General features: G+C 41.9%; 2 protein-coding genes across 2 annotated transcripts in view; one reads left to right on the top strand and one right to left on the bottom strand.

Annotated features, from left to right (window-relative positions):
- The window catches only part of rbks (ribokinase), a 31,200-nt gene extending 29,530 nt beyond the window's left edge, over positions 1–1,670 (bottom strand). The window contains exon 1 of the mRNA XM_084013963.1: positions 1,599–1,670. The gene's annotated coding sequence lies outside the window, so the exon portion shown is untranslated. The remainder of the gene's footprint in view (positions 1–1,598) is intronic.
- Positions 1,671–1,881: 211 nt separating this feature from the next.
- Positions 1,882–19,216, top strand: part of babam2 (BRISC and BRCA1 A complex member 2) — a 78,487-nt gene continuing 61,152 nt past the window's right edge. Inside the window, exons 1-4 of the mRNA XM_084013962.1 lie at positions 1,882–1,977; positions 2,560–2,715; positions 4,784–4,860; positions 9,587–9,681. Of these exons, the coding sequence (XP_083870088.1) occupies positions 2,579–2,715; positions 4,784–4,860; positions 9,587–9,681 (309 nt within the window). The 5' untranslated portion in view covers positions 1,882–1,977; positions 2,560–2,578. The remainder of the gene's footprint in view (positions 1,978–2,559; positions 2,716–4,783; positions 4,861–9,586; positions 9,682–19,216) is intronic.

Raw genomic sequence — 19,216 nt, forward strand, 5'->3', positions numbered from 1 at the left:
CCGGCAAAGTCTATAATTAATTCAATCCTCAGCTTGTATCAGAGCTAATGCTAGTGTGTTAATCTCTTCAAATCTCTGCCTAGGCACTGGAAGACTTGGAAAGCCTGGCCGCTGGCTGCAGGACGGCTCAATTCTCTCTCCCACATCTCACACAGCATATTGTCTTCCCTCGGCAGGCGTGAAAAGCTCGCCTCGAACCCCTCCGCGTCTCCACTGCAGGAGAATATCATGAGATCCGCATTGTCCAACCACTTGAAACAGCCAGGGACCATCTTAAAATCCTCCCTCTCTTGTTGAATTTGCAGCAGATTTATCACACAGCAGACCGACCCGGTGTTATGACACATCTTAATGGATGCGAACGCATAAATGATGCTCTCAAAAGTCTGCAGTTTGAAACAATTTAGTCTGAATGCCAATCACAGTTGCACAGAGTGGGTTAAACAGTTTAGACCGCGCCATAAGCAATATCCAAAAGAAACCTGTAAGATTACATATTTTGCTTATGTGTGGTTGGGCAGTCAAAGCGTAGCTGGATAATCATTGATATTACAATGATTTGAGTCTTTTTGTTTGAAAAATAAATAGAAGGAGTTTAGATCACAGCTATAATCACAAAACGACTCCCTTTACTCTCACTCATTTATTTGCACTGATGCTGTTTTTTCTTCTCAATCTGGACGGTGTGTGTGCTTGCCTCGTTTGTTTCACCATTTTATTCTTGTACAGTTACTCTGTGTGCCCTGAACTGCCCGCCGGGAATTTTTTTTTATTATTAAATTAAATTGAATTTCACACACACACACACACACACACACACACACACGCACACACACGCACACGCACACACACACACACACACACACACACACACGCACACGCACACACACACACACACACACACACACACACACACACACACACACACGCACACACACACACACACACACACACACACACACGCACACACACACACACACACACACACACACGCACACGCGCTTAGACTGTAAAGGCTCATAACATATTTTCTACATTTAATTTTCACCAAAAAGTCAAAGCAGAACATTGAAACTGATAAGTTTGGTTATATCAATAGATCAGGATTAAAGGGAAACGTCATGCAGTATTGTTTACATATCTATTGTTATTGTTTACGCATGTGTGGATATTTGTTTATAAACACACGCTTAAGTAATCAAAGTAGTTGAGCTAGTACTTCCTCACATATGCACTGAGTGAAAGTGGGTAGTTAATGTAATATTGTAAAGAAAAATACTTTGCGTAAAAATGCTGAGTGTTATATTGTTGATGTTTTCCTAATACAATGAAACGGAATAGAATTTAAACAGCCATGTAGTATCGGCAGTACAGTATACTTTGCACATGGATCCTTATTGTACGAGCGACTTCAGAATATCACAAACTGTAAATATTAGGATGAATTTAAGCAAATGAGTAGGTTAATGTTACGAGTGAAACATTGGTTTCAATGAGGAATACGTCACCAAAAAAAGGGAATATGACCCGAGTTCAATCAAACGAACGCTAATGTCACATAAAGTGAGTGTTTCTGAGAAAAGCGACGGAATAATTACCTCGCATTAAGATGTGTTCTTGCAGTTTCAACTCAACAGCCACAACACACACGCAACGGTCAAAGTGCAATATGACAGCTGTCTAACGTCATAGCAATTGCCAGATCAATTGTTGTCACAAAATCGGTGAAAACACATTTAGTGTTGCTTCACATTGTTTAAGAATAATTGCGTGGAAAGAATCACGATTTCTGAGTTCTACAGAACAGGAACGTTTGTCTCGGGGGAGTCAAAATACCCATTTTTTCAACAGGCATCGTTTAAGACAGCTAAGTACGGAGCTGCCAAAAGGACCCAAACAACATGTACCGGAAATGCTGAGAGCCTGAAGTAAACATTAGCCTGGATGCGTAAATTGTCTGACCTGCAGCTCTTCCAGGTACTCTAACACACACCAAATGTTGCACGTAGATTGACAATAATGAACGGATTATATATTTGACTAAAGTTAAGATAATCGTTCAAATTGTGACAGTTTGACGCGCTATTCTGTGGTAAGCTAACGGTGGCTAACGATACCAACGCTTACGAGCATTTACAGTAACATATGAAAAGTTGGCGAACAGACTAATTCCCCCACGAACTACTGAATGTAACAGTTACTGATGCAAGTAGCGTCATAGATACACGTCACACCATTCTGTCGTACATGCTTTTAATAGACTTTAACCTTCCAGGTGTGTTTAGGCTGCATTTTCTTTTCGATAAAACGCATTTTCTTTGAATAACTCGCACCACAGAGCAGACGTCTCGGTAACGGGGAGCTGGCGTTCATACAAACATTCCCATGACACCAAGGCACATACCGGATATTCCTCCCGTGACACCGGGAAATGACAGCTGAAGACGACCTACGTTCACGTTACGTGGCGCGTTTAGCTCCCGTCCCTTGAACCTTCCGCGCGAATGCATGCTAGTGTGACGGATTCATTAAAAGCATTTCCGTGCATTGTCTCCACAGACTCCTCGGAGTGGGTAAAATGAACAACATGTCCCCCGAGGTTGCACTGCACCGGATCTCACCTGAGCTGCGGCCGCTGCTCTCCAGCGTCGTGCGGAACGGCCGAGTGGGACTCGACTCCACGAACTCCCTCCGCGTCACAGACCTCAAAACTGGGTGAGGAGCATTGTTTGGGACCAAAAGTTACTCATGTGAACCAAACACACAGCGGAGGCCATTCAGTGTTGTGCACTGCAGGGATGCTGCATTCAAATGATACGAGGAAAATGGTTTGAATGGTTACTGATTTATTATTACGAGTCATGATGCCATTGAGACTAGTCAGAAAGTAGAGTAATGAAGTGGCAGTAGCCAAGTCTAACTTTCATTGTATAGCACATTTAAAACCAACAACAGCTGACCAGATTGCTGAAGATGCAGATCAATATCAAGCAAACGACAACATGAACAGAAGAATAGCTAATGTGACCATAATAGGAGTAAAACAGAAGAAGATGAAGTCAGGCTAAAAATGAAGAGAAGAGGTGGGTCATGGTCTGCAGCAGTTTAAATGTTTCTGTGTTCAGGGCCGCTTTTATATGAATCGGTAGGCTGTTCCACAGAATGTAGCTTAAAAGATTAAAAGTGCAGTGATAAGACATCATTCAGCCTTGAATCAGCCTTGATTTAAACGAAGTGAGAGTTGCGGCCGACCTGCAGTTTTCTGGGAGTTTAAATACTGAACGCTGCTTCTCCACGTTTAGTTTTTGTTCGAGAAGATCAGAAAAGTTTGACCCCAAAACATTCAGTGCTTCATCAACAGTAATGTTTTGAGTTTTCACAAACTAAACATGATTTGACGTTGTGTTGACGTCCTTTTATTTATTCATTTATTTGTATTATTAGGGCCACGGGGTAATCGCACCGAGCACTGGCCCCTACAGCTATAAGCTGAAGGGACCAGTGCTCGGGGCCTACTAGTTCTCAGTACTTGAGTCTCAGTAGTACTCGGTAGTACTCGGTAGTACTTGAGTGAGAGCTGAGCTCAGTGACATGTACTGGCAAACAGTTGAGTGCGAAGTATTTGTAGTTGTATTTGCCTCTAAAATAACTCCGTCTCGTTTGAAATCTCGAAGAATCTCATCGTAATGTATATACACTCCGGCAGTAGCCCCCGTGGCCCTTTCAAAATTTCCAGCGGGGGAATTTTCTAGTTATTTCTATTGTAGACACACACACACACACACACACACACACACACACACACACACACACACACACATCCCTCCCATCATTATCTCCTGCCTGCTTATAATGTTTCACTCAGAAATCCATGACCAAATGGAAACCTCTTGAAATGCTGCTTCAGCTCGACGTTAGTGTGGATGTTGAAATTCAGGTCTGAGTCCAGGACTCCACCTACATTTCTTGATCTGCTGGTTTAACCTTTGCTGATTGAAGTTGAGTTCCTTGTTGCTCCAAAAACAACCACCTCAGTTGAATTATCACAGGTTGTATGTTTTTGTATGCACAGTATGGTTCCGTAGCATTTTATTAAAGCACTATTTAATAAGTTAGTTATTAAAATGTCTCCAATAACATCACAGATATTGTCATTTGGCCCATCACTCATACAGGATGATAGTAGAAGATGTAATGAAACTCCCTGTTGTTGTGTTGAGCCTCATCATTAAATGGAGGTTTATCTCTGTAAAGAAATGTGCTGTTAATGTTTTGCCTTTCCTTTCAAACCTCCACATGATCAAGTGTTTAAACAGCGGTGGTTGCTGTTGATGCTATGTTGTTGTTTTATGGAAAATTAGACAATCCCAGTCCAAAATAGTTCAGTCTATGCATCGTTTGTATCTTTGTGAAAACACATAGGTGCTAAAGGTGTAACTACCTGTAACTACCAAGCACCTTCATTAATTTATTCATGGTTTCACGTAAAAATAAGTCCCACTAATGTAACCCACACTAGGTGGATGCAGGTTAATGACAGAAAACATGTCTCAATCAAAACCCTTTTAAAATGTCAGCCATGACAGCTGAAGTTGATTTGGAAACGCTGAGAACAAGTCTGGGTTGATCAAGTAGCTCCATGTTATTCTCACATGATATAAATACAAAAGAGAATGGTGCGTTTTGGCAGCGCAAAGAACATAATGTAAACATCATAAACCATTCTTACTGCTGCGTGTTCCCAGATGATGAATTGATTACGTCTCTTGTCTCCCATGTTCAGATGCACATCCTTGACCCCTGGGCCCTGCTGCGATCGCTTCAAACTCCACATCCCCTACGCTGGAGAAACCCTGAAGTGTAAGTCAAAGAGTCCATCTCCTGAGTGCTACTTTCAAATCAGTCTGAACACTTTAGTCTCTGATGGTGATTTTGTTGAGTCTAATTGTTGTTGTTCAATACTATTTTATTGGAAGGAGCATGAGGTGCACAGAAACCTACAAATGTAAATTACCGTCCCTCCATTTTTATTTATTTCCCCCGACTCTCAACCATTGCTAATGCAAAAGGACAAAACATAAGAATAATACATATTAATTACAGTAATATCTGATTAAATAAATCTGAAAATTCAAATCAAACAGGTTGGAGAACTTTACTTCAAATACTCGGTGCTCCAAACAAGATTCATTCAGTCATCTCATAAATACCAGGCTCAGGACATCAAGTACAAAGCACCATTTACAAATAAACAAATGTAATTATTTCATGTCATACATTTTAGCAATGGGAGAAAATTACCATCCATATGCCCTAAATATAATACACAAATACACAGCATCCAATTAAAATGAAAACGTATAATACAAATAATACAAGTGGTTTTAATTATAGGGGAATCCTGTTAATTAGATTAGAGATAATTCAATTTATTTTCCAGTTTAAGGATCATCATCATGTCCTCCATCAGGGATGATGATGAAGGGGACTTCCAAAGAAGTTACTGTAATTACATCTTCAAGTAAGAGGAGAACCGAAAGCAAAGATGTTTAGTTGCTTTGATGTCGAGTGTTAAACTAACATGAAGTCCAGGGAGAACCTCCAATCCAATAACCTGAGAAAGGAGCATGGAAATGGGGTCAATGTAGGTCATGACAAGAACATGTGTGTCAGCTGGGGATTGTGAACAGTGGTCACAAATGTCGTATACTTCTGGGCAACATTTAGAAAGTGTAAAAGTGGAGAGATGAATTTGAATCAGAAGTTTAAACTGGATTAGAGGAGGATTTGACAGATGCTGTAAGACGTTTTGTACCTGACACTTTCTCCCAAGCACACTTAATATTATATGAGTGAGGTCTTTGGAAGATATACTCTTTAATCACACTTAATATTGTCTCAATAATCATCAAAATAGAACTCCTAAAATGACACTTAAACATACTAGTATTAGTACGTGTTTATTTTTTTTATTTTTCATCAAAGATTTAGTATTTTTAAAATCAGGCTCTATTTTTCACTTGTCTACCCTGATAGCAGCCAAACAGCTTTTTTATGTCATGTGACAATATTTACTATTTTTGGTATTGGAAATTCACCACAATCAAAGCAGTAGGATCCCATCCCTGTTCAATATGTTCCTAGATTGATTTACAAAACAAGGAGCAGTTACTGCTTCAACAGTTGAGCTTTTTTTCTCCCCCATATTTTCCATCCATTTGTTTGTTGCTAGCACTCTATAACGTTAAGTGCTAACAGCATTTCATTGTACAGGTTGCAGTGGGCTCAGGTTAATTGATTCATTGTCTAGACCAGCAAAGAACCTGCACTTTGTAAAAAAGAAGCGCTGAATTAATTTTATTGCAGAAAAAAGATTCCAATCCAGCCTTGATTGGTTCTGGGAGATCCACTTGTTTCCCAGCTGGATTCATGGCGACAGGTGGTTTCAGGTCACGTTGCCAACAAATATATTCAAAACACATATTCATAATGCATTGTAAAATATGTTTTAAATGACTATGCACAGAGGCTAAATGAAGACAGTGGACACATTCTGACTGGAACTTTACGTGTCTACACTCTGAACAACATGCATGATTAACCAAAGGGCATCATAGGAGTGTTTTGAACTTGCAGTTTTATAAACAATAAGTAAGACCAAAAGCATCTGCAGGAATGCAAGGAAGGCAAGATGGATATGTTTGTGATAATCCATCCATCGTCTACCGCTTATCCTGTATTCAGGGTCGTGGAGGGCTGGAGCCGGTCCCAGCTGACATCGGGTGAAGGCAGGGTTCACCTGGACAGGCCACCGGCCATGTTTGGTGATAATGCTGATGCTTAATCAGGGAGTTGATGCCAGTCAACCTGCCGTTGTTGGTGCCTCTGAACTTTTACTTGAAGTGTCTCTCACTCCTGAGTCACGTTCCCACATCACAGACTCTCCTGTATGAGCATGTCTTAAAGTTGCCATTGGTAAACATCAGCAACATCAGTTGTTAAGTGATTATAATCATGGTTTAGAATGATTCTGGTCTCATCGTGGCTCATGTTAGACCTGTGTGTACACACACATCCATTGTTTGTAACAAGGAAGTTACAAGTTCAGGGCATTGCAAAGAAAGGTGACTGGGTTCTGTGAAAACCTTCAAACTTAAAGCTGGAGTGTGGGACCTTTACTTCTAACCGAAGGTCTGAGCTGTTGCCAAACGAGTTCACACAATGGTGATTAAGCCTGTCGCTGACAGAGAAAGCTCTGTGTATTTTACCGTATACCAGAGTTGTGGTGGCTTTCCCACACTGGCATGCCGGCCGCTGATGCGTTTTTTTAAGTCAGTCAGCCAGAGCTGATGAAGGAGGAGATATCACAGTGAGAATGGCAGAAGAAACGTTTCTGGAGTAAATGATGGAAAAGAAAGCCTTCAGAGGATTAAAGTCCAAAAGAGAAAGCGTTTAACGGCGAGGGGAAACACTCCCTGGGGAGCGTGGGGAGAAGCGGCCATCTCGCCTGCAGACATACGCCAACAGTGTTTGTGTAATTACTCTCATTGTCAGAGGGGGAGATAAAAGTTACACTCCAGCTTAAAAGGAGCTTCATGAGGTGAACGCATTCAGAAGATGACTTATTTTTTATGTCAAATTTTATAACACAGCGTGTAAAAACAGATAATCATCGTGGTAAATGCAGCCATTATTTCACATATCATTTATCAGGACAGACATTCTCCCACGTCAAAGACACAGCAGGCAATGGAAGCCAGATCTGTCAGCTAGAACGTGAAACAGGTTTTTCCCGGCCGATGAGTTATGGACGAGTTCTTTGAACAGCTGTCTGTTTATTTAAGAGGGTTTGCAAAAGAAAAAAAGTCATGTGCAAGTCTAAATACTAAATAAAAATCAACTACACGCTGGAGTTGATGGGGGTCTGTGTCTGTAGTTTGGGAATATTAGGAAATGCTACATTCATCATGAGTATGTGTATGAAGTGTGTTTGACTGTCTGGTTTGATGTAAATTGTGGCTCGGAGGAAAGAAAAAAAAAACTTGTCCAGCAAGGGGAAGCAGTCTTTGCTTATCTTGCATTTTTTTTACAAATCTGTCCAGATAGAAAGATTGTGTGCAATGTCAAGATGTTGTAACTAAGCTTGAGGAATTATAGATGTGAGGATTACACAAAACAGGAATAATGCAAAAAAGTAGTTCCATGTGGAATGAGGGTTTTTCCCATGAACGTAAATCTACCGTGTTTCGAACGTCGTTTAGAACGAAGTCTTGAAACAAACAGCCCAACAAAAACAGGCTCTGGCATGCAACGTCTCTGCAGCTGTTGCACTAGTTGCTGTACCTTCCGGTGCTTTGGCCTGAGGAAGAGCGTTTGTTTAATCAAGGATGCAGGACTGCAGGTTTGTGTCTGCCAGTCTGTGGACCTGCCTGCTGATAGCGTGCAAAAGCATGGCACACTCTGCACAGAGTTAGGCTCTATTAATGCAAGCCTGGCCCCCTTCCCCTCCACCACTGCGGCTGGTACTGCTAAACAGCAATTTGTGGCCTTTGTTGTTGTTCATATTAAGCCCTTCTGACCTCAATAAACTCTCTGGCTGAAATAGAAGCAAGGCTTTGAGATGGCTAGACTGTACTTTTCATTGCTGTCTCAGGGTGTATGTACAAAGCAGTATTTAAAAGCCCATGTAACCTGTAAAGGTTGCACGTCCAAGACCTCCATTTCCCTCTGGAAGCTTGCCAGTACATCTCTGACGGGCTGCCAGTGGTTTGTAACAGATTTACAGCCCATCCTCTCGTCTCCTCGATTGACTCTTCGCTGCTGGAAAAATAGTTCCATATGTGTACTTTTGCCTCCTCTTGCTGTGGCTGGAACAGCGAAAAAGCAGAACAGTCTTGCAGCACACAAATAGACTTGTGTAACATAATATCAGAACATTGTGAACCAGCACAAGCATGTTATGTGATTATTTGATGATGTCTTGTCCTTGACTCAGCGAGGGCCATTTCCAGTCTGTCGTTTTATTCTTTTCTAAAAGCATTGTGCATTTTTAAACCAAGGTTTTTTAGCACTCATTGGTTTCATATTTGGAAAAAATGAACTCAAAGCAAACTAAAAGTCTCTAGTAGGACTCGTTTGACAGGATCTGAGTGGCTTCGATGGCAAATGGCGAGTTTGCCCATTGCTAAAATGAAAAGACCCCAGAGCTCCAATGCATTTCATGTGGTTGTGAACCGACAAAAACAAAAGAGAAAAAGCGACTGTAACAAGCTATTATACAGGTCATGTTCCGATTCAGCAGTGTTGAAAAATGACTCTGCTAATCTTGAAACTAGATAGAATAAGACACACGGCCCCATTCATGAGGAAAAGGACACATTTTATCGCTTGTTCAAACAAAATGACATTTTACAATCTCTTAGTGCTTAGAATGGGCGAAAATATGAAAATAGGCTGATATGAGATGAAAGTTCGGTCGATCCCCTGAGACTTTGCGGTGATTTTTAACATGCAAGTCAACATCTGGAATTCATGTTGTCCATATTGATCATCAATCAGCTCATCCAGTTTCCTTCTTTCCTCCCAGGGGACATCATATTCAATGCACAGTATCCAGAATTGCCACCAGATTTTATTTTTGGAGACGATGCCGAGTTTCTCCCTGAACCCTCAGAACTACCAGTGAGTATCTACACTACACTGATGATGCTTTATTTACAGTGAATATATGTGCTTTAGGTTATAACTCTTATGCACATGAAAACCACATTTACCACATAATACCACACATTTCCACTTATTAATGCCAGATCTTTTAATACATTGGTACATGGTGCACGGTGCTCCTATGTGGTCCTGAATGTCAGACAAATTGCCGATCTCACTGATCCCAGTAGCCAGAGGGAGTTGAAGTAGTGCCACATCCACAATGAGCCCTTTACCCACTGGGCAGAAAATATCACTAACACCCACTAACGTCTGGCTTTTGTCTTCGGTGGGCAAGGTTCCAATCAGCGTTCATTCCCGACAAACAACAGGTATTTATCGGCTCCGATCGGCAGTGATAGAAATATGACATGGTTGGACACGCTAATGTTCCCCTTCTCTGGTGCGATGCTGCAACTACTTTGACCAACTCTTTGCCATCTTGGTCTCTGTCCAAGCAAAGCTCGTCGTTTCTAATTAGTCAGCACTTAGTTTGAAAGAGACTGAATAAGTAACAAAATAAAAAAGTAGAAACCGACGTAACATGTTTACTGGCCTCACTGCTGCTGTTTACTAACCCTGTGTTTATGCTGCATCCAGGAGACTCTGCACACTCATCTATTGTTGAGGGGAAAGGAGTCTAGTTTGGCATTTTGTTTGGTGGAAAACTGGTATTCGTAAAAAAACAACTGGCTTTTTTCTGCCTCAAAATGAAGCTGAGGTGAATCGTGTGCACACGTGTGTACTATGGTGACAACCCGTTCAATTATAATATAATTATATGATTCAATAAAATAACAAAAACATTTATAGTATAATATATTTTTTTCCCCAATTAGTTTTTTTTATGCAGTTCTTCCTTATCTCATTGGAGGCTGCAGGTACACAGGATGTCGTGTGTTGTACAGATTTTAAAGCCCTCTGAGGCAAATTTGTTATTGTGGGATATAAAAATAAATTGTAATTAAATGGAATGTGCTTTCCTGGATAGTACATGCCTCTTTCTATTTTTCTGTTCTGTTCCATGTAGTGATATTATTTGTTCTGTTTACTGAAGTAGCATATCATCACCATGACGACATGGTGAAGCTAAAAATGAAGCTGCTGGAAAATATTATTCACAAAATGGTAGATCTCCTGTTTGTGAATCATTTAAAGGATACTTTACACATTTGCATGAAGCGTTGTATGTTAGAAGCCCGGTCGTATGTTTGAATGGAGGTGCATCATCATCAACAGCCTCCGATGACACAAATATCGTCATTTTGCATCATCGGAGGCTGTTTTGGTTAGAAGGAGGTGAGACGACAAAGCTAGTTCCTCATGTTTTCAACCCACCTATAGGGGGCAGCACCCACTGAGACTACAGACCTGTTACAGACCAGTGGTGGGACCCACTGAGACTACAGACCTGTTACAGACCAGTGGTGGGACCCACTGAGACTACAGACCTGTTACAGACCAGTGGTGGGACCCACTGAGACTACAGACTTTTTACAGACCAGTGGTGGGACCCACTGAGACTACAGACCTGTTACAGACCAGTGGTGGGACCCACTGAGACTACAGACCTGTTACAGACCAGTGGTGGGACCCACTGAGACTACAGACTTTTTACAGAACAGTGGTGGGACCCACTGAGACTACAGACTTTTTACAGAACAGTGGTGGGACCCACTGAGACTATAGACCAGTGGTGGGACCCACTGAGACTACAGACTTTTTACAGAACAGTGGTGTGACCCACTGAGACTACATACCTGTTACAGACCAGTGGTGGGACCCACTGAGACTACAGACCTGTTACAGACCCGTGGTGGGACCCACTGAGACTACAGACTTTTTACAGAACAGTGGTGGGACCCACTGAGACTACAGACCAGTGGTGGGACCCACTGAGACTACAGACCTGTTACAGACCAGTGGTGGGACCCACTGAGACTACAGACCAGTGGTGGGACCCACTGAGACTACAGACTTTTTACAGACCAGTGGTGGGACCCACTGAGACTACAGACCTGTTACAGACCAGTGGTGGGACCCACTGAGACTACAGACTTTTTACAGACCAGTGGTGGGACCCACTGAGACTACAGACCTGTTACAGACCAGTGGTGGGACCCACTGAGACTACAGACCTGTTACAGACCAGTGGTGGGACCCACTGAGACTACAGACTTTTTACAGAACAGTGGTGGGACCCACTGAGACTACAGACTTTTTACAGAACAGTGGTGGGACCCACTGAGACTATAGACCAGTGGTGGGACCCACTGAGACTACAGACTTTTTACAGAACAGTGGTGTGACCCACTGAGACTACATACCTGTTACAGACCAGTGGTGGGACCCACTGAGACTACAGACCTGTTACAGACCCGTGGTGGGACCCACAGAGACTACAGACTTTTTACAGAACAGTGGTGGGACCCACTGAGACTACAGACCAGTGGTGGGACCCACTGAGACTACAGACCTGTTACAGACCAGTGGTGGGACCCACTGAGACTACAGACCAGTGGTGGGACCCACTGAGACTACAGACCTGTTACAGACCAGTAGTGGGACCCACTGAGACTACAGACCTGTTACAGACCAGTGGTGGGACCCACTGAGACTACAGACCTGTTACAGACCAGTAGTGGGACCCACTGAGACTACAGACCTGTTACAGACCAGTGGTGGGACCCACTGAGACTACAGACCTGGTACAGACCAGTGGTGGGACCTCACTTCAGACTCGGGGTGTGAGCTGAACTGGACTGGTCCTTTTTAGAATAAAAATCTGCTGGCCTTTCCATATTTGTTAAATTATTGTTAACACTGTGGTGCTTTGCTGCGGTCCATCTGGTGGAGCCAAAAACAGACCTCCCTCTTTTCTTCCTCTCTGGTGACATTCCCGCTACTCTGTGCTGACTACGATATGGCGGCAACACATCGGTGTAATGCTGCTGTTGTTACAAATTGCCGAAATCAACAGTGCAACGCTTGTTTGGAAAACATGTTTTCCTTGAAGTTCAATCAGAGTTTTGGAGGTGGGACCAAATTTGCTGCCTCAAAATCTCTGTCGGAAAAACCCTGCTCAAGGGTGTGTTAGATAGCTGGAAATGTTGCAATAATTAGCAGCTGTATGTCATCATGCCCTAAACTCTATTTTTACTCACTAGTTATCTGCAAACCTGATTATCTTTGTCAAACTAACATTCACTAGCAAGCTAGCCTTAACTGGATGAAGGGACGGTACACGTTTGTGTAGAACATAGTATCATTGCTGTAATAGTCAAGTTGGGATAATTACACACAATGATTTGTTAACATCTTCACTGTGGTTGTTCATAGATAATACAAGAAAATTCCCACAGATAGAATTCACCACCACCTTTAAATTATATTATCATGTCATCGCATTTCACATTTTTCATGATATACAAATAAACACATATGTTTTTGTTATGGGAGTGTGGATCCTTCAGAAGAATTTGAGGAGTTTTTAGTGTTCCACATTTAAACGTTTAGGGTGTCATGTAGCATGGTGATGATAGACTGTTTATAAGAAGTGGACTAGTCACCCTGATGTCACTCATTGGTTTGTGGTTTTGAAGTCTCGAGTTCTGCCATAAGTGGCAGAGCGGCACTCCGAGCAGCAACCTTAGGGACTGGGTCAGTCCCAGAACCAGCACGTATCAAAGTGCAGATGAAAGGCAGAATGTGTTTACGCGGTACAATTACAACTGTGCATGAAATATCTGCTCTGTGTGTGGAGCGAAACACAGGAGACATACATCATCTGCAAGGAAACATAAATAATCAAAGTGTGTTTAAAAACAACTCTGCAGCAGTCTGCAAGGTATTTATCCACAGGTGGTGCGTTCAGGTTTGTGTGTTCTTGTCAGGTTACTGAAATATGTTCAGGCCCTTCGTTGCAGAGTTTAATCACTCACATATCTGTTGGTTCAATATGTTGGTTGGCTTAGGAACAAAACGTTTGACGTATTGAAAGTTTCAGATTTTCATTTAAAGCTACTACAAGGAACTGTTATTTGTGCTGATTTTAGCAGCCCCTGTGGACAAAAGCAGTAGTGTTTCCATGACCACCAATCATAGACTATATAAGTGGGCGTGGTCATGGTGACATCACTTCCTGGTTTGTGGAGTGTGTTTTTGATTCATCAGATCTCAGTTTGGCTCTTTGGCCTTAGCCGTCTTGGATTTTTAGCAACCAGTGAAAGAAGGGACCATATTTGGTCTGCGGAGGAGCGACGGGTGGATCTGATGAACACGAGCGGCAGAGCGGCACCCCGATCAGTGTTCATACTCGATCTGGATCCATCTGGATTGTTGTGTTAAGTTGTTAACGAGGTTAGCTTCATAATTCAAGATCAACTTTACAGCTAAGTGTTAAAGTCATCTAAGTAGCTAACTTGCATTGGTAGCGTGGTAGCAACCTGTCAATCAGCAGGTAAGCCCCGCCCCCTAAAGCATCCCCTGTTTCTGGTCTGTTGGACTCTAAATGGACCATAATGTACTAAATGAACATCATGCTGGATTGAAGAAGACTTGAAACTAGAGATTGAGACCATAAACTAATGTTTACAATGTTTACTGGGATAATACATCAAGAGAGAAGTAGAAACCTTTTCTCAAAGACTTCCATGCAATCTGACTTTATTTTGCAACCAGAGGAGTCGCGCCCTGATAGCCGGTAGAAAGAGGCACTACTGCATTGGCATCACTTTTCAGATCTGGAAGTTGCCCCATGGATCAAAGTCAATCAAACACCGAGTCAGTATAGTGTTGACTAGGAAAATGATTAGGGCTTGTTGGAGATCTGTAGTCCATCGAGTCCTTCCTTTTTATTAACTTACAACCATGCAGTTGTCCAGTGCTATTTTTGAAGCAGCCTAGCACGGAGAAACTAAATTCCCCTGCTTGTGTCAGAGTCTGGGAGAAGAGAAGGGAGTATTGCTCACCGTCTAACAAATCCAGCTGTGCACATAAGGGGAAGTACCTCTGCTGAGCCAGTGCTTGGCAGCCCCTTTGCATGTTTATTTTCCTCACTTATATTCTTGCTGTGTTTTGCTGTTAATGCTTTCATAATCCTCCTTTATATGTCTGTCTCGGTCTGAGATCCTCCACTCCTACCCACTTCTTTTTCCTGTACATTTTCAGTAAGTACAACCCCCAAACTCTTAAAAATGCTGAATTCCCAGTGAGTGGTTAATTTCCTCCATATCCCGTGGGAAACCATCAGCACAGGCAGTGTGAATTTAAAAGAACATTTTTACAACAAAGGGACCAGGTGTTTTTGGTGACTTTTACAACAAATAGCTAAAGAAACATCTGACATCATCATTTAAAGATAATGATAAGATTTTGCTGATTAATGACATATGAAAGTATCGGCGTATGTTACAGATGATTAAATTGCTTTTTAGTAGATTAAAATCCATGGGAAGCACACTTAACTTAGCCCTCACAAGTAATATGTTTCTAGCCTTTACAATCCACTGGGGGTAAACATTAGGCTAATTTTAGGTCCTCTGTCAGTGGCTGGTTGAATTCTTGATGTCTCAGCAACACATTGCTCTTGTTTACAGCCGGCCAAGGGTATCATTAGCTGCTCTGTTTAGCCTTGTGTTTTTCCCTGCTGTCAACAGGCCTGGAGTAGGTTAGTTATCCATGTTTCTGTTTAGACGGAGAAGTAGAAAAATGACAGGACTTGCACATGATATCCACAGTCCACCCTGCATGGTGCGGTATCCATTTTGGGAATCTTATCCTTAAAATCAGAAATCCCCCGTCTCTACTACCTCGCTGTGCCACATTGTCCTGCATAAAAGGAGGGTTCTCTTCTTTAGATTTTTTTACAAGCTGCAATATTTATTTTGTGAGTCAAACTACAAAATAAAACTGTTATCTGGGAAATGTGAATTGCAAGTCAAATACAATCAAGAGGAGCCGCTACTATGAAGGAGGACTCATACTCAAAAAATGTTGCTTTGCTGTATTTCTTAGTGTTGTAGGAGAGATGCAAAAATGTGTTGTGTGTATGTACATACAGTATAGTACTATAGTTAGTACATTTCAAAATTAATGTTTTTTTTTACATTTTAATGTTAGACTTTAAATTGATCTAACACAGCTCTGCCAATGATGAATATTGGCAGTGATATGTCACTTTGCTGCTTGTTTTTGCTCTTCACGGAGATTAACAGTAGTGGTCTTATTGCAGCCGTGCACCCTGCCGTTGGATAGCTGATAATAAACAATAGTTCCCCAGTTGTACTTATATATTGCATTTTTTAAATTGCCTTAATTGAGCTTAATGCTTAATTAAACACTGGTTTTGGATCAGTACTCTGAATCTGACAATACCCAAAGCCCAGGTATTGCTGTCGGGACTGAAAAGGTCAGATTGGTGCATCCATAATGATCAGCAATGAAAAAGTAGTCCCAGTTATATCGTTTTTCCATCACTAAATGTGAACTACTGATACACTTTGGTTTTCTAGATAGTTACCTTCAAGCCAGTCTTTTAACCCATTGGATACGCCTCTGGGGGTAAGGGGCTATATTTCCCTGGTTCCAGTGTAGCCCCCGGATATCCGGGTCATGACTTCCTTTTCTGTGCACTGCTCATTGTTTACAGTCCAATAAGCGACCCGATACGTGAGACTGGAGTTGAGATACGACTTGTGCGATGACCCAGATTTTCACAAGTAACTAGTTTGCAAGCTAATTTGAAACCAATGAAAATCTAACTCATCGCCAGTGGGTTTCCAGATTGCATTTCAGCCAATGAACTGTGCCTCTTTTGCTCTCCACTGTTTACCAGCATTCAACCAAAGATTGCTTCGAACATGACTGGTCAATACCACTCAGACTGCTGACGAAAATCAGAACATTTCTGATACCAACATCTGTTTGTAGAGATTACCTTCAAGTAAAAATTGTGATACAATATTCAGTTGCACAATAGACCCTGATGGAAGGGGAGCACTTTCCCACTCGGCTAGATTTACTAACACAATTGCGCCCACTTGAGGCGCCATTCCTTCGCAGCTAGTGCGTAAAAACATGGAACGGTATTTACAAACAGGGCGCACTTGGGTATAATCGCAGATAGCCTGCCACATGAGCGGAAAGATGCAAGTTGTGCTTTCAATATGCGCTATTCTGGGGCAGTATTGTTTTGTCCCCGTTGGGTGGAGCAACCTCCTCCCAAACATCCAGCCTCTAATACTCCTGAACTGCCTGCACGAGGCCTTTAAAAGGTGTAGTCACTAAAACATGAAATAATACAGCATCAATAATGAAGACATCCCCAAACCTTAGTGATTATTAAGAAAAGCCCTTTAAACATTTAGAACCACAAAGCAGGCAGGATGAAAAAGACCCCAGCGGAATGATGAGAGGCTACATGTCCTTCAAATAAACCTTTTATAGCAGAACAGCTCCATGAGCCAAGGAATATGAGCAAAGTCTGCCACAAATGTATTGAGGTTCACTGTCGCATTGTTGTTAGGGTGCAGGGGTTCACTGGTGAGTGCAAATGGAGGCTAAATGGCATCCAGATCGTGGCTAATTGGCCACCGGGGCAGTTCCTCATCTCAGAGTGCTTTGATACACATACTGTAAGGCTTGTTTTTAACTGGTCACTCATGTTGACTCTCACACTAGCTTTATGAATGTAATGCTGTTGGGGCTGTGAAATGTCATCTGCCGGTTTAATGGGTTTATTTTGGGTGGAGAGGGAGCCATTGTTCCTTTTATCATGGGAATAAATCTTGAATTGAAACAGCAATCATTACTTAACCACCCTGACACATTTATAGCTGTCTAACCTAAAAATGTAATTGATTCCAGCTAGTAGTTAAAAGGATGTGTGTAAGAGATTACTTGATTGTGGTGAACATGGAAGGACTGTAAAGTTTTAAATATGGTGGTATAGAACATGCAACGTTGATTTTACCATGGGAACTGAATTAATGATATTGGACTGGCCCATTCTCGGCTTGGTGCGGGGTAGCGCGGATACTTAACATGTCGCCAGTTAATTAGGACACACAGCTGAAACTATTGCAGCCTAATACAACAGCTCATAAAAGGCTGGGATATGCGTGAAAGTAGTTTGTCCAAGCTCATCTAAAGGGAAGCGTGTTTACACCTCTTCCAAAAGGCCAAAGAAGCATGTTCGTGAAATGGTTTGGAAAGTAAAGGTTTTGTCAGTTTGCAAAAAAGGACATGATATCAGGGTTCTGAAATGGTTATTAAATGGATATCGATGGGAGTGATTGCTAAGTGTAACGTCTTATGAGAGAGGTGCAGCAGTCTGGTGGTGTGAGGTTTGGTCTAATGTAGTACTAAACACGGTGAACAAACATGTCGGCACTAGAAGGGCATTCGGAGAACTCAGACACAACACAACTCTGTCACAATGTAACTCAAAGTCAAAAATAATTTGTGGATCCACGCTGTGGTTCAGGGTGCTCCCCTCCATAATGTAATGGGTTCTGATACCATGATACCAATGTCGCTATTCTATCGGCTCACAAGCCTTGCTAGAAGCCGCAGCCACACATCTACACAGAGGCAAACAAACGTTTTTTTAAATGATTAATTCACAATCAAAAAAATGTTTTCACAAGAAGTGATACTGTGATTCTGCACCTTTCTAAAAGCTCTGTGGATGTACTTTTTTTTTTAATTATTCATTTAAATAAAAACGTAGACGCTTTGAGTGACAGCTGGGTGCCGTCTCAGGTCGCTAGCTGCTAGCTGTCTCCTCTGCTGCGTCACCAGGCCTCCGCTCCACTAGCCATCCATCTCTTTGCCCATGTTTGGATGAGCCGAGAGTCACTGCCAAGATGGTGATGCCCAGAGACCCCCACTTTGAGCTTCACAGTGGTTCTTCAGAAACCTGTGTGAACATACAGAAATCTCTTTTTTCCATGTTTTTGGCCGAACGCTTTCCAGCTGTGGCTCCTGCTGGTCGAAACATGTTAGTATTTTTGTTCCATCCTTGTTCCAATCTTATTATTTAAATCTTATATGGAGTTTCCATTTCATTCTTCAGTAATCACAAGTTGCTTTACTTAACCGATAATTAAGAAAATCACAGATTTGCCATCAAAACTGTTTTGACACAAGATCCATTCCAGACTGTTTCCACTACACAACACACCCAATTACAGTCAGTATTACAGGCTAATGTTGTCCAAAGCACGCTGGAAGAGGAGTGTGGAAAGATGTGTGTTCACCAGTGACAGGAATACGGTGGAGTAGGTCGACCCACGAGTTACTGGGAAAAATGAGCAGAGGAGGAAATGACAAAGACAGAGGCAGGAAAGAGGCAGAGCCAGGACTTCAGTCTCTTACGTAGAAGAGCTGCTGTTGCACAACATGGTTATTTTTTTCTTCCTGAATTCAGTAAGTGATGACTAAAGAGTTTAATTGGAATCCAACATAGTTTAAATACACAATTCCTTCTCCTATAACATAGGTGTAAGTA

Source organism: Eutrigla gurnardus (assembly GCF_963514095.1).
Source record: "Eutrigla gurnardus genome assembly, chromosome: 7".
In the NCBI taxonomy this organism is placed as follows: domain Eukaryota; kingdom Metazoa; phylum Chordata; class Actinopteri; order Perciformes; family Triglidae; genus Eutrigla; species Eutrigla gurnardus.